At 42.0% G+C, this 15,894-nt stretch overlaps 1 protein-coding gene across 1 annotated transcript in view; it reads right to left on the bottom strand.

The window, feature by feature from the left end:
- Positions 1-3,858: 3,858 nt before the first annotated feature.
- The window catches only part of LOC132142355 (caskin-2-like), a 65,830-nt gene continuing 53,794 nt past the window's right edge, over positions 3,859-15,894 (bottom strand). The window contains exons 13-22 of the mRNA XM_059552157.1: positions 15,186-15,385; positions 14,968-15,049; positions 10,804-10,913; positions 9,881-9,991; positions 9,545-9,646; positions 8,200-8,334; positions 6,197-7,144; positions 5,290-5,920; positions 4,161-4,977; positions 3,859-4,047 (exon numbers count right to left, since the gene is read on the bottom strand). Of these exons, the coding sequence (XP_059408140.1) occupies positions 3,951-4,047; positions 4,161-4,977; positions 5,290-5,920; positions 6,197-7,144; positions 8,200-8,334; positions 9,545-9,646; positions 9,881-9,991; positions 10,804-10,913; positions 14,968-15,049; positions 15,186-15,385 (3,233 nt within the window). The 3' untranslated portion in view covers positions 3,859-3,950. The remainder of the gene's footprint in view (positions 4,048-4,160; positions 4,978-5,289; positions 5,921-6,196; positions 7,145-8,199; positions 8,335-9,544; positions 9,647-9,880; positions 9,992-10,803; positions 10,914-14,967; positions 15,050-15,185; positions 15,386-15,894) is intronic.

The following is a 15,894-nucleotide window of genomic DNA, read 5'->3' as shown; positions in this document are numbered from 1 at the left end:
TGCCAACTCACCCCCGCCTTCCGGATTCGTCACTCATCACCACCATCTTGGACTGTGCATTCCTCCCGGCGTTATTTGTGTCTGAGTGTTGTATTGTATCATTGTCTTCATTAAATATCATCAATCTCGCACTTGCTTCCTGCCACTCCTTCACCCAGCCGTTACAGAACGCTCTCACCAAACATGGAAGCAGCGAGCACCGCTTCACTGTCTGAATTCATTCACCACAGCGTCAACCGCATGGATCAGCAGCAGGAAAGCATCGTGAACACCGGACGCGCAATCCAAGCGCTGGTGACACAGGTGTCCGAGCTCACCCAGCAGATTCATCAACTCACCTCTCCCACTGCGCCCAGTGCACCGCCTGCACCGCCCGTCCCCCAGGAGACCTCCCAGGACCACTTCCGGCCAGAGCTGCGACTTCCGTCGCCAGAGAGTTACTCCGATGAGCCAAACTTTTGCAAGACTTTCCTTAACAAATGTTCCATGCATTTTGCATTGCAGCCCCGCACCTTCGCGACAGAGGAGTCCAAGGTTGCATTTGCTCTTACCCTACTCTCTGGCAGGGCCGTCTTATGGGGGACGGCGGTGTGGGAGAATCAACATCCGTGTTGCGCCTCGTTCCACTCCCTCTCCGAAGAGATATTTAATGAATATTAAAGAGAGGGAGGCCATGGAGAAATACATTTCTGATTCCTTGGCATCGAGGTTCATCCGCCCTTCCTCTTCTCCAGCGGGGGCGGGATTCTTTTTTTGTGGGTAAGAAGGATGGTTCTCTGCGACCTTAATTGACTACTGAGAGCTGAACAACATCACGATAAAGAACACCTATCCGTTACCGTTGATGTCTTCAGCTTTCGAGAGGTTACAGGGAGCATCCGTATTCACAAAATTGGATTTACGTAACGCTTATCATTTGGTCTGCATCAGGAAGGGGGATGAATGGAAAACCGCCTTTAACACCCCTAGAGGGCACTTCAAATATTTGGTGATGTCGTTCGGGCTCTCCAACTCGCCAGGGGTTTTCCAAGCACTCGTTAATGACGTGTTGAGAGACATGGTAGATCAGTTTATATATGTTTACCTGGATGACATACTGATTTTTTCTTCATCTCTCCAGGAACATGTTCAACACGTCAGACGAGTGCTCCAGAGATTACTCGAGAATGGGCTTTTTGTCAAGGCGGAGAAATGCGTATTCCATGCACAGTCTGTCCCCTTCCTAGGGTCGACGCATCAGAGGTGGGGGTAGGAACAGTTCTTTCCCAACGTGCTGCCTCGGACAATAAGATGCAACCCTGTGCGTTTTTCTCTCATCGGTTATCTCCTGCTGAACGCAATTATGACATTGGTAACAGAGAATTGTTGGCCGTCAAATTAGCTTTAGAGGAGTGGCGTCACTGATTGGAAGGTTCAGGGGTACCAATCATTGTTTGGACCGATCACAAGAATTTAGAGTACATTAGAACTGCCAAAATACTCAATTCCAGGCAGGCTTGGTGGGCACTTTTTTTCGGTCGTTTTGATTTTACTCTGTCGTACCGCCCGGGTTCCAAAAATGTCAAACCCGATTTTTTTAACGTCTTTTTGATCCCTCCGCCCGCCCGGTGACTCCAGAGTGTATTTTACCTGAGAAAATAGTCGTCACAGCACTCATATGGGTGAGAATTTAGAGAGAACGTTGCGATGTTTGGTCTCCAAGAATCCTTCTTCCTGGAGCCAACAACTCTCTATGGTGGAGTACGCTCACAATTCGTTACCAGTGTCAGCCACGGGCCTCTCTCCGTTTCAGTGCAGCTTAGGTTACCAGCCACCAGCCACCAGCTTTTCCTAGTCTGGAATCTGAAGTCACGGTCCCCTCCGCTCACGCATTTGTCCAGAGGTGCCACCGCACCTGGACCAGAGCCCGCGAGACTCTGCTCCGGATGAGGGAGCGCACTAAGGCCAAGGCTGATTGCCACCGGTCAAAGCCTCCCGTTTACGTCGTGGGTCAAAAAGTGTGGCTTTCTACGAACAATATTCCTCTCCGTTCCGTTTCTAACAAATAAGCTCCCAAATTCATTGGCCCATTTACTGTCACCAAGATCATTAGTCCGGTGACAGTCCACCTCAAACTACCTCCAGTGTACAGGAGAATACATCCCGCCTTCCATGTGTCCAAAATTAAACCCGTGTTTTATTCACGTATCCCGTAATCCGCCTACCCTGGTTCCCCCGCCGCCGCGTCTTGTAGATGGGGAACCAACCTATTCGGTTAATCGTATTCTGGACTCGAGACGGAGGGGACGAGGATTCCAGTACTTGGTGGACTGGGAAGGTTACGGTCCGGAGGAAAGGAGTTGGGTACCTGCTAGGGACATACTGGATCACTCCCTTATTGATGATTACAATCAGCAGGTAGGCCCTTCTGGGAACTCCAGGAGGCGTTCTTAGAGGGGGGGGGGGTACTGTCATGGTTGGTAAACTGTGATCTCTGGGTTTTACACTTTGTGGGTGAAGTCTGTGTGTTATGCGTCAGCACTGATTAGTTTGTGGGCATCTCCGTTAATTGTCATCAGCAACAGCTGTCACTCATTACTCATCCCTATATATTGGCTTGTCTAGCGTCTTGTGTTCATGAGAGCGTTGTTTCATGTTCGTGACCTATGCTTTGCTTTCTTGTGTGTTTCTGCGTTGGATGTCCGTGTCTCCCCGGAACCCCGTCCACTCTACGCAACCCACCACCAAGCAACACCACTTACCTTCGGCTCGCTTCCCCGCAGTTCCTGTGTCACCCTCTCCTGCTGCCAACTCACCTCCGCGTTCCAGATTCGTCACTCATCACCACCATCTTGGACTGTGCATTCCTCCCGGCGTTATTTGTGTCTCAGTGTTGTATTGTATCATTGTCTTCATTAAATATCATCAATCTTGCACTTGCTTCCTGCCACTCCTTCACCCAGTCGTTACAATATTAGAGCACATTAGGAATGAGCAGGTGGCTGTAGCATTCCATATTGATGCATTCCATAATCTAGACTATCAATGATAACTATAATCTATATGTCATATATACACTATTCTTTCCAGCATCTTATTCTGTATTCTGTCTATTTGGGCAGGGTGGGATTTGTCAATGCAAGAACTACACTACACAATCAAACATTCACACACACTGACAACAATAACAACATCAGCAGCAACAACAATAATAGCATACATAAAGATTACGATGTACCACTTTTAAGTCTTTGAGGTACAATATACCCTTTTTAAAGCCTTTCTTCATTATACTTCAAAGACCAAAGACAAAAAATTCAGAATATTTTCAAGGTCATAAATGGGGCATAAATGGGGCCAAACCAAGTGTTTTTTCAGAAACTTGTACAGCTGAAGACCACAAAGTGAAATTTAAAGTTCCCCTTTACATGTGGACAAGCTCATAGCAGAGATCAATACAGAACAGAACAATACAGCTTCCTAACATCATAAAAGAGAATATGATGTACCTTTACTGCTCTTGGCACTGTCTTTAAAATAAATATTCATTGATATTCAACCCTCAGCCCACATAGTACACACATATACACTCTCATAAATATTAGCATTTCTCTGCTTAAATTATATTTAGAAATCCTGTCACATAGTCTCTCTTAAAATCGTGCTTATCTCTGGAAGCAGCATGACAGCAGGTCACATTTGCAGGCCAGAATATATACTTGCAGGATCTACTCTGGTCACTAGAGGAAAGGCTGGTGAAGAATGAAAGGGGCTTGATGTTAGTCAATAGTTATATCTTAGGCTTTTTCTCAGAGATGCTCAATTGTAGTATGACTTTTAAACATGTTGGAATGGAAGAGCTTAATTTGCCCTATTGAGTTTCACCCTAGTTTTCCCTATTGACTTCAAAAAGCTCATGTTTCACACTCCTAATGGATACCTCATTGGTCATCTCATATACCTCTTTGTTTTTAATCTAGCATGGCCTCCAACTGGTCCGCAAGATCATCAAACATGCTGCCAATATCATCAAGAATGTTGACTGTGCTCTTGTTGTCCACAATGGTGCTGAGAAGGAAAAGAAAGAGAAATCAGAATAGACAGAATGGAAGAGATTTCAACAAATAACATCATTTGCAGAAGAAAAATTGTTTTAGTATCAGAAATATCTACTTATGTACCTGTCATCTTTCTTAATCTTCTCCTCCACCACTTCTAGAGCAGCAGCCAGGGATGCACTGGTCTCCTCCAGTCTGAGTTGTACCATGTCCCCTGAAGCAGATCCCTCAGTTTCAGCAACCTTCAATAACCCTTGGCTTTCCACCTCTGTCTGTCTTCTATCTCCATCTTGTGGTTCACCCTCTACTTGTGTCTGTCTGGCTACACCTACCTTCTTCCTGCTCATTACCACTGGTCCTGCTCCCTCCCCTATCTCTGAAATCAGGCCTTGTTCACCTTGAAATGTTGAATCCACCTGGATCAGACCTGTCCTTTCCACTCTAGAAATTCCAACTTCCTCTACTCTTTCTTGCTTTCTAACATCATCTTCCTCTCTCTGTTTTTCTACTTCTCTCAGATTCTTTTGTACATCCACTCCAGGCAGTTCCACTTCCAGAGGGCTTGGGATGTCGACTGAGAGACCAGCCATGGAAGACCTTGGGGGCTTCACTGGAGCCGAGCCTGAACCTGGTGTAGATGGTGTTTGTGGAGTTTGGGGAGTCTGAGGCGTCTGTGGGCTCTGAGCTGGAGACGTTGCTGTATGTGGGGAAAGCATGGTCCCATCCAGTGGTTTTGGGGTGACTGGACTCAAAATCTGTGATGTATGCTCCAGTCGCTCAGTTGGACTGGGGATAAAGGAGGCACTGGATGGGCTGAGAACATCTGTCTGAGGAGAGCCGGGAGTTCCGATGGTATGAATTGGCTTGATTTTCACTGGTTTGGGCAGTATAGGAGGACTTGGCTTGGGAGATACTGGAGGAGGGACTTTCTTAAACTCAACTATAAAGAAACAAAGAAACCATAATATACAACTTGTCCAAATCATTTCAGAAAAGTTATTTTACCACATTAACCAAAAATCAGGAAGTCCCCTGTTGCTATCTAGCCATATAAATACAATATACAAACGAAGCAGAGACCTGGTTTCCTTGAGAAACTGTCTAAAAATACTAATGAATTTCATGCATGTATGAATGTCTATGTTGGCTTGCTAGGCTGGTTTATGCTTGCTTGCTAGTTCAGATAGACCGGTTTGCAGGACAGAGTGAGATAATATGATAAATTTAATAACCCAATAGATTACATTTTTACCTGGGCTATGTTGACCTTCTGGTCCAGGTAAGGGAACCCTCCTTGTAGGAGTTGGGGGATCAGGTTTTCGAAGGGCCATTGCTGGTTTTGGTGAAACCGGGGGTTTCATTTGTCTGGGAAGAGAACCAAGGCCATCATGTTGCAATTCTTCCTCCCTACCACCATCTCCAACACAAGCTTCAGACACAGGCCTTCTCCAAAAGTTCTCTGGCCCATCTCCATCAACGCCATTACTCTGTGGTGGACCCAATGCTTTGGGTCTTCGCTTTATAGTACTTGTTTCTGTCAGATTAAAGTGTTCACCATCTGAGTAATGTGGTGGTCGTGGTCTTCTCAAAGTTGCTGTGGCATCCATCCGTGACCACTCCTCTTGTGGCAGAGAGGAAAGTCCACCTTCCAAATGAGTGATCATGGAACGTGGGCGTGGTTCAGGGGTCTGTTTAACTGGTTGGGTTTCACAAGGTGCTGGTCTAAGATGTGTGGGATCCTGCATGGATTGGCTTATCTCTGCCTCTTGTAGATCATCATCAGGCTGCTTATGAGAGTCATAAAATTCACTTATTTTGCGGCGGCGACTATCTACGTCGGAATCCAGAACTTCACGGTTCTGCCGCAGGAGGTTATGGCTTGCCTGGAAACAGGTAAAACATCAAAACCCAGCTGGGCATCAGTACTCACTATTCAAAAATGTTAATGCAGTGTATAGTTCACAGTTACTTTGTCTACCCAGTTACATGGTGTATGGATCAGAAAAAATATGGAAGCTCATGTATTTCTAAACAGAACATTTTAGTTTGTAATTTTTTTGCAGTGCATTGTAAGATCAATTATATGTGCCTAAACAAGCATTGGGCCATGGGGCATTAGTCATGGTAGCTTATAGCAATGCCTAAAACTGTTTAATTACCTGCAGATAACCACTTCCTTTACCACTGCTTCTGAGATTGGACATTTCAAGCATGGCTGCAATGTCTCTAACACTGCCCCCAGATGAAGTTTTTTCTGAGGCAATGCCACAGTCGCTACGTCTGCGCTCCCTATATGTCACATTGAGTAACAAATTGTTAGCCCTATTTTCGCTAAACCTTGCATCATCAGCCACAATCTCGTCAGCCAGGTTACCAGTGGAAATGGTAGAGCATGAACGTTTTGGAGGAGTTGGAGGACGAATCCGTCTGCGCGGCCGAGCTGTAGCGAATGACTGACTGCGATTGACGCTGTTGATGTCAAGGGTTTCACTAGAGGCTCTTGAAGAGCTGCTGGGAGTAACCCTATGTCCACCTAGTGTGGCGTATTTCACAGAGGTGTCTGGCATGGGTAAGTCACAACCAGCATCAGTAGCAATAGACTGTCCACGTCTTGGCTGGGGCTGAGTTTGACCATTGCCCACTTTGGTTTCTCCTTCAGATGGTAGGCAAAGTAACGGGACTGTACGAGCATGAGCATGTGAACGGGGAGAGTCACAAGGCCCTCTGGTCCTGCTGTGTGTTTTTAGCAGGGAGGAAGGAATGTGTGAAGGGGAATTTGAAGCAGAAGATGAAGTTCTTCCCTTAGTAGGGGTTTGTTGAGGTGTTGGGATGGGACTCTCAATTGAACTGGGTTTCTTCAGAGGAGGGGGCGCATTAGCTCTTTGTATGCCCCGCCCTTGGGTGCTGTGCCTGGGAGAGCTACGCCCCTCTGTTCTTTTACGTATATGAACAGAAGGGACAGAGTTCTCATCTGGTTCTGTGCTAGTTTCTAATGATAGTTTGGAATCTGTGCTTCCTTCTAACTGGCTCTCCTTGGTGGGAATATATGGTTCTGGAGATTCACTCAGTCGTTTGATTGCTAACATCAACTTCTTCTGGTGTCCTAGGTGGAAAAGAAAACGCAGAGACAGTTATTATTTTTGTTTGTTAGGTTTAACCTTTAAGTGTTTCCCTGCTGAAAGGACCAGCATGAATTATTGAAACAGCATCAATGGCACCTGGTTCATGGGTGACATTGACAAGTTTCAGGCCTGATTGCGGGTTAAAGGGATCATATGAACCGATTTCATGTTTTCCATTGTCTTTGGAGTGTCATATCTATGTCACTGTGTGGGAAGATCTGCATAAGACCGCCCAAATGAATACGCAAAGAAAGAAGGCGTAACTTTTATTCTTTCTATAATATTGTTGCCGTCGCCCCAATGTCGTGGAGACACTGTGTGTTTCATTATGAAATCTAAAATACTTTAGATACTAAAATACTGCTTGGCCTTTCAAAAGAGTTCACAACTAGAAATCAGTGGTTAAGTTTTATTTACAACACTTCCAGAACAGAACAACCCAAATATTTGAATGTGTGCAGCGCATTTTGTAGAGGAAATTTTCCTGAACATGGTAAGGGATATAATATTTCCGTAACATATTTGAGGTATTCGGCCAATCAGATAGCTGACCAATCAGAGCACACCACGCTTTTCAGAACAATGAGTTTTGTAAAATCGACACATTTCAGAGAGGTAGGGCATAGAAGTGCAACAATAATGTACAGTATGTGGGAAACAATGTGTTTTTTAACCCTAAACCATGTGAATACATTGCATCACACCAAATACACAAAATAATTTCATTTTTAGCACTGTGATATGACCTCTTTAAGTCAAGTGCTGACAGAAAAGGTATCCACCATCTTCTTGAAAGTTATCGTACCTCCACAGAGGAACATAGAGAAGAAAAGAAGAAACTTACTTACATATTATATATATCTGATATCCAACTTATTACATTTCTATGCTTCAGAGCGTTCAAATGTACTCCTATTCCTCATGACATTTAGTACTAATGAACAACTATGCAAACATGAACAACAGTCTTTTCAGCAGGAGTATTAAGGAATATGTTTATTATAAATATAAACATAAGTATGTGTAGTATACATGCCTAGTTTAGTGATGCCGATCTCCTTTAGGTCCTCCAGGGTAATATCACTAATGAAGACCATATTGTCGTAGCCGTTCTGAACCAGAGTCTGGTAGTATTGACTGAGACCAATTGCAGACAGCCATTCAGCCAGATTTGACTACAAGGTTACACAAAATCTTAGTAACTGATATGAACAGCAAGTTCAGTTGTACTTGTACAGTACATGTGTGTGTATACATACATCAAAAATCTTAAACCTAGTGAAAACAGTTTAACAGAACTTCTCTGATTATATAGAAATTCAGCAAACCTAGTTACACACAGTCATGGCCATAACAAGGTCAGAAGGGAATAAGGGTCAACAATGTAAATATTTTGCCAATAAAAGCCTCTAAAACTTATAAGTCATTACATTTATATAGCGCTATTCAAGGCACTCAAAGTGCTTTACATTGTCAGGGGGTATCTCCTCATCCACCACCAGTGTGCAGAATCCACCTGGATGATGCGACGGCAGCCATAGTGCGCCAGAACGCCCACCACACACCAGCTTACAGGGGAGAGGAGACAGAGTGTTGAAGCCAATCAGCAGATATGGGGATTGTTAGGAGGCCATGATGGTCGGAGGCCAATGGGCGAATTTAGCCAGGATGCCGAGGTCACACCTCTTCTCTTTTCGAAAGACATCCTGGGATTTTTAATGACCACAGAGAGTCAGGACCTCGGTTTAACGTCTCATCCGAAGGACGGTGCTTGTTGACAGTATAGTGTCCCCATCACTACACTGGGGCGCTAGGACCCACACAGACCACAGGGTGAGCACCCCCTGCTGGCCTCACTAGCACCTCTTCCAGCAGCAACCTAGTTTTCCAAGGAGGTCTCCCATTCAGGTACTGACCAGGCTCAGCCCTGCTTAGCTTCAGTGGGAATCCGGTCTTGGGCTCCAGAGTGATATGGCTGCCAGCATTATATGCTTATCATTGTTTTTCAGTATACCATAGAAACATGTGGAAAAATAATCTACAAATACTGAAGCAGCAAACTTTGCAAAACACAGAATTTATGTCACTGCCAAAACTTTTGGCCACGACTGTATATAAAAAAAATAACATGAATTTCAGATTTTCTTAATATTTGTTTTGGCTTTCCTTTGGTTCAATAAGGTTGGTTCAACCATAAGGTTGTGTAAGGCCAGCTTATCTTATTCTACAATATAACATCATACTGTACATCTACTTATAGGAATAGTACAGGATTATTATTATTATTGCAATTATAAAAACTCTAAAACTTTCTGTATATTTTCTTTTTTATGTCCTTTATATTTTAAATTCCAGACTTCTGGGACACCACTTTAATTCTCTTACAGTTCTTTCTTGAGGTATCCAATCTGGGATGTTTAACTTGCTGATTTCTGAAAGCATTTTCTTCCTGTGGCCTGGTTTTGTCACCCCAATAGCAGTGAGGTCCTGTGGGGTGCACACACACACACAAAGCTTAAGAAATCCCAAAACTGATATAAGTAACTGTTAGAACTAATGTAAATATACATAACAACTGAAGAATAATATATATAAATTTTGTGTCAGAGGTGTCGAAATACTTTTTGGAGCCACTATGCATAAATTAATACATTAAAAAATATTAATCACTTTAATTCAATTTAATTCATTCATTCATAAAGCTTTGGGTGTTTGTATTACCTCTGCTGTCATTCTGCTTATGGTCTGCAGGTCATAACCAGCAGTGAGAAAGTTTGTTGTGTAGAACTGCAGCTGTGCACTAGTGAGCCATTCAACAGCAGCCTCTGAGCTCTACAACACACACACACACACACACACACACACACACACACACACACACACACATGGCAGGGAAAGACAGAAACACATCAATAATTCAGACATTCCTTTGACAGATTCATGATTCCAAATCCTGATATGCGAAATCAAAGTGTGTCAGGCAGTACACACTCTAACCACTGTGTGGAAGCAAATAACATTGATTCAGAATCATACTTTACTAACCAAAAGGTATCAAGGTAATACTGTGGTTTTTGGATATATTCTTGATTACCTTGTAAATATACCTATACCTACCTACAATACCTTGAAATACACCCTAACATTAAAGCATAACATTCAGTGCTATGATATATCAAAGTACCACGGTATTATAATCTGATACCATGATGGCATCATAGTACTTACTAACAAAGCAACAACTTTGACTCAAAAAATAAATATTTTTGAAATTTGATATGTATATAAGTTTATGATCGACCTTAATTTTAATTCAATCTAATCTCATTAAAACTTCCAAGAGACAAATATAGACACATTATGATTAGGGAAGTCATGGCCTAATGGTTAGAGAGTTTGACCCCTTTTTGACCCCAGAGTTTGAGTCTTGGGCCTGCAATACTATGACTGAGGTGCCCTTGAGCAAGGTACAGAGACCCACAACTGCCCCCTGGGCACTGCAGCATAAATGGCTGCCCACTGCTCTGGGTGTGTTTTCACTGTTGTGTGTGTGCACTTTGGATGGGTTAAATGCAGAACACGAATTATGAGTATGGGTCACCATACTTGTATGTCATGTCACCTTCACATGAACACACACTTGCCTTGTTCTCAGCTGAAGTTTCATCTTTCCTTTGGAGCAATGGATCCACAAAGGGTTTCTTCCTTTGCTGACGTGGGACAGCAGATGCGCTATGTGTGCACTGAGAAGGTGCTATGGGAAAAAAAAATTAAATAAGTTTCACATATATATATATTTATATACTTACCATGAATAGAAGTATTGGCTTATTAAAAAATCTGGAAGCAAAGCACAATGGACATATGAAGTGTACAAATCAGACAATTGAGACAAACCTGCATTCTATCATCAGTCTATTATTTCAGCATTATTTGGGCTTTAACTGATAGATAGATAGATAGATAGATAGATAGATAGATAGATAGATAGATAGATAGATAGATAGATAGATAGATAGATAGATAGATAGATAGATAGATAGACAGACAGACAGACAGACAGACAGTTCCTGAGATATCGGTATATATATATATATATATTAGGGGTGTAACGGTTCACAAAATTCACGGTTCGGTTCGATACAATACACTGGTGTCACGGTTCGGTTCGGTACGGTTCAGTACGTTTTAGATACAGCAAAAAGAAAAAATTGGCAGATAAATTTCCTTGATTTTTAAAAAATGTTTTATTTATTAAAACTAACAAAGTATGTTTTTTTTTTTTTACATTGAACAATGATGGAGCTATTCTTTACCCATCTTCTATGGTGTTTTCTTAGCAGCATACTGTATAAAACAAAAACAGCTCCTTATAAAAAAAAATGAAAATGTTATATTAGTTATGAACAAATACAAAGATGTAACTTTTTATATGGAACTCTATAACTCTTTATATTGAGTGTGTTTTTACTCAATTGGTTCTCTATAGGGCTTATGTTTTTTGGAACAAAGCAGGAATTATGGTCTGTCTGAAATGGGCTCGTGAAGGAATATTGTAACGGGGCTCAATAACATTAAGCATGTTCTTAAAACCTACGTTTTCCACTACAGAGTAAGGCGCTCGCTCACTCAGTACGCGCTGAAGGGTCGTTGCAAAATGGCTAATGCGTTTAACAGACCAGAAATAGAAGATCCTCCAATAACCAATAGGTCTGGTGTTTGGGTGCACTTTGGATTCCCTGTAAGCTATAATGGTGATGATATATACTTGATATACTTGATATATATTGCTCCTGAAAGAGGTGCTTCCAGAAGTCATAGATCCTCTTCTGACTATTATTAATTCCTCATTGTCATTAGGACATGTCCCCAAAACCTTCAAACTGGCTGTTATTAAGCCTCTCATCAAAAAACCACAACTTGACCCCAAAGAACTAGTTAATTATAGACCAATCTCGAAATCTCCCTTTTCTGTCCAAGATACTAGAAAAGGTGGTATCCACACAATTATATTCCTTCTTAGAGAAAAATGGTATATGTGAGGATTTCCAGTCAGGATTTAGACCGTATCATAGTACTGAGACTGCTCTTCTTAGAGTTACAAATGATCTGCTCTTATCATCTGATCGTGGGTGTATCTCTCTATTAGTTTTATTGGATCTTAGTGCTGCGTTTGACACAATAGACCACAACATTCTTTTGCATAGACTTGAATACTTTGTTGGCATCAGTGGAAGTGCATTAGCATGGTTTAAATCGTACTTATATGACCGCCATCAGTTCGTAGCAGTGAATGAAGATGTATCCTATCGATCACAAGTGCAGTATGGAGTACCTCAAGGCTCAGTACTAGGGCCGTTACTCTTCACGCTTTATATGTTACCCTTGGGAGATATCATCAGGAAACATGGTGTTAGCTTTCACTGTTATGCTGATGATACTCAGCTCTATATTTCTTCGCAGCCCGGTGAAACACACCAATTTGAAAAACTAATGGATTGCATAGTCGATATAAAAAACTGGATGACGAGTAATTTCTTACTGCTAAATTCTGAAAAAACAGAGGTGTTAATTATAGGACCTAAAAACTCTGCTTGTAATAACCTAGAACACTGTCTAAGACTTGATGGTTGCTCTGTCAATTCTTCGTCATCAGTTAGGAACCTAGGTGTACTATTTGATCGCAATCTTTCCTTAGAAAGCCACGTTTCTAGCATTTGTAAAACTGCATTTTTCCATCTCAAAAATATATCTAAATTACGGCCTATGCTCTCAATGTCAAATGCAGAAATGTTAATCCATGCATTTATGACCTCAAGGTTAGATTATTGTAATGCTTTATTGGGTGGTTGTTCTGCACGCTTAGTAAACAAACTACAGCTAGTCCAAAATGCAGCAGCAAGAGTTCTTACTAGAACCAGGAAGTAAGACCATATTAGCCCGGTCCTGTCAACACTGCACTGGCTCCCTATCAAGCATCGCATAGATTTTAAAATATTGCTTATTACTTATAAAGCCCTGAATGGTTTAGCACCTCAGTATTTGAATGAGCTCCTTTTACATTATAATCCTCTACGTCCGCTACGTTCTCAAAACTCAGGCAATTTGATAATACCTAGAATATCAAAATCAACTGCAGGCGGCAGATCCTTTTCCTATTTGGCGCCCAAACTCTGGAATAACCTACCTCACATTGTTCGGGAGGCAGACACACTCTTGCAGTTTAAATCTAGATTAAAGACCCATCTCTTTAACCTGGCATACACATAACATACTAATATGCTTTTATTACCCAAATCCGTTAAAGGATTTTTAGGCTGCATTAATTAGGTAAACCGGAACCGGAAACACTTCCCATAACAACCTATGTACTTGCTACATCATTAGAAGAATGGCATCTACGCTAATATTTGTCTGTTTCTCTCTTGTTCCGAGGTCACCGTGGCCACCAGATCCAGTCTGTGTCCAGATCAGAGGGTCACTGCAGTCACCCGGATCCAGTACGTATCCAGACCAGATGGTGCAGCACCTAGAAAGGACCTCTACATCCCTGAAAGACAGCGGAGACCAGGACAACTAGAGCCCCAGATACAGATCCCCTGTAAAGACCTTGTCTCAGAGGAGCACCAGGATAAGACCACAGGAAACAGATGATTCTTCTGCACAATCTGACTTTGCTGCAGCCTGGAATTGAACTACTGGTTTCGTCTGGTCAGAGGAGAACTGGCCCCCCAACTGAGCCTGGTTTCTCCCAAGGTTTTTTTCTCCATTCTGTCACCGATGGAGTTTCGGTTCCTTGCCGCTGTCGCCTCTGGCTTGCTTAGTTGGGGACACTTCATCTACAGCGATATCGTTGACTTGATTGCAAATAAATGCACAGACACTATTTAACTGAACAGAGATGACATAACTGAATCCAATGATGAACTGCCTTTAACTATCATTTTTGCGTTATTGACACTGTTTTCCTAATGAATGTTGTTCAGTTGCTTTGACGCAATGTATTTTGTTTAAAGCGCTATATAAATAAAGGTGACATTGACAAAGGTGACATGATAGAATGAATGGTAAATAGTAAGGTCTCATATCCGCGGCTATAACGTAAATGTACCCTACCAATCGCCGTGGTGATGTCTTTTGCCCTGTCTGAATCCGTTGGAAATGTCTGTCTAAATGCTGCGGGGATAGTTTGTTGCTTCTCCTTTTTTCCGTCTTTTCCCAGATACTGACACACTAAGGTGATGTCGGCGTAAATGAGTTGACATGTTTCAAGTATACCCGCTGGTGTTTTTTTTTTTTTTTTGTATTCCCGCTGGTGTAGCCTACCCTAGATGCGACATATCGTTGTTTTTTTATCCACCACTCTCTTGCCATCACCATTATAGCTTACAGGGAATCCAAAGTGCACCCAAACACTAGACCTGTTGGTTATTGGAGGATCTTCTATTTCTGGTCTGTTAAACGCATTGGCCATTTTGCAACGAGCCTTCAGTGTGTATTACTGAGTGAGCGAGCGCCTGACTGAGTAACCTAACATAAACATATAAGTTGGTGTTTTTTTCTTCTTCGGGGTGTCAGGGGCGTTGCCTGTTACGTCGTTTGGGTTATTGGGCTACCTTGTTGAACGCATATCATTATATTTCACAATTTTTTTATTTTCCAAATATAATTAATTAGTCCAACGAACCGTTCGGTCCATAATGCGTACCGCGTACCGAACCGAAAGCCTCGTACCGAACGGTTCAATACGAATACGCGTATCGTTACACCCCTAATATATATTTATATACACACACACATCGCAGTACCTGAATTAGGATCTAAAGACTGAGATTGGTCCATAAGATGTTCTTTTGCTTTTGCTGACTGGGACAGCACCGTGGCCAACAGCTAAAACACACACACACACACAAAAATGCACACATACATGATCAATAATTTTAAAAAGAACTAGAGAGAAAGACAGACAAAGAGAGACTTTACACATCTGTCCTTTGTGCATTTATGAGTATTGTGTGTGTCACACCTTCACACCCTCGGCCTGAGCGTGAAGTCCTGGGACATTAATGCCATGCGTGTTTACTCCGGGTGAGTGTGTGGGGGTGGTTGGCACTGGCACAGGTGAGTTGGTGAGGTGAGCATTGGCATTACTGCTTTGTCCGCCAGTAGATGTACGTCCACTGGTGAGACTGCCTGTGCTGCCCATACTGCCAACACTGCCCACTGCTGGCAGATTCAAGTGTATCATGCAAGAAAGCAGAAATAAAGAACTGTCAAGTATGTCATTTTTGTGTATGTTTGCTTTATTTGCCTTCAGAATGCATATTCAGTAGTTTAATGTGTATTTAGGTTGCTGACAAATAACATTAACTTCTTAAAGTACTAAAAACTTATCATCCTCTGTTATAACAATAAAAAATCTCTTTTGAGGTTGCATTCATTTCAAAAGATTTAACCATTTAACTGTCACATTGGGTCACGAGATGCATGAGAACCATAACTGAATGCGCAAATGAGATTTAAATATATTTTCAGGACATAACAACTTAAATGTTTCATATGATTTTCATATGGTAAGGTATGGTATCAGACTTGTAATATTATTACTACTTTTATCTGCATATTTACTTTAATATCATCAAAAAAGTCAGAAATTCTACAAAGTTTATCTATGGAAAAAATATAGTATAGGTACTAAACAGTCCTGTTTGTTTATACACTAACATTCTAACATT

The sequence above is a fragment of the Carassius carassius genome, chromosome 6 (assembly GCF_963082965.1).
Source record: "Carassius carassius chromosome 6, fCarCar2.1, whole genome shotgun sequence".
NCBI lineage: Eukaryota > Metazoa > Chordata > Actinopteri > Cypriniformes > Cyprinidae > Carassius > Carassius carassius.
Note: the sequence above shows the minus strand (reverse complement) of the source record. Positions and strands in the feature narration are given on the sequence as shown.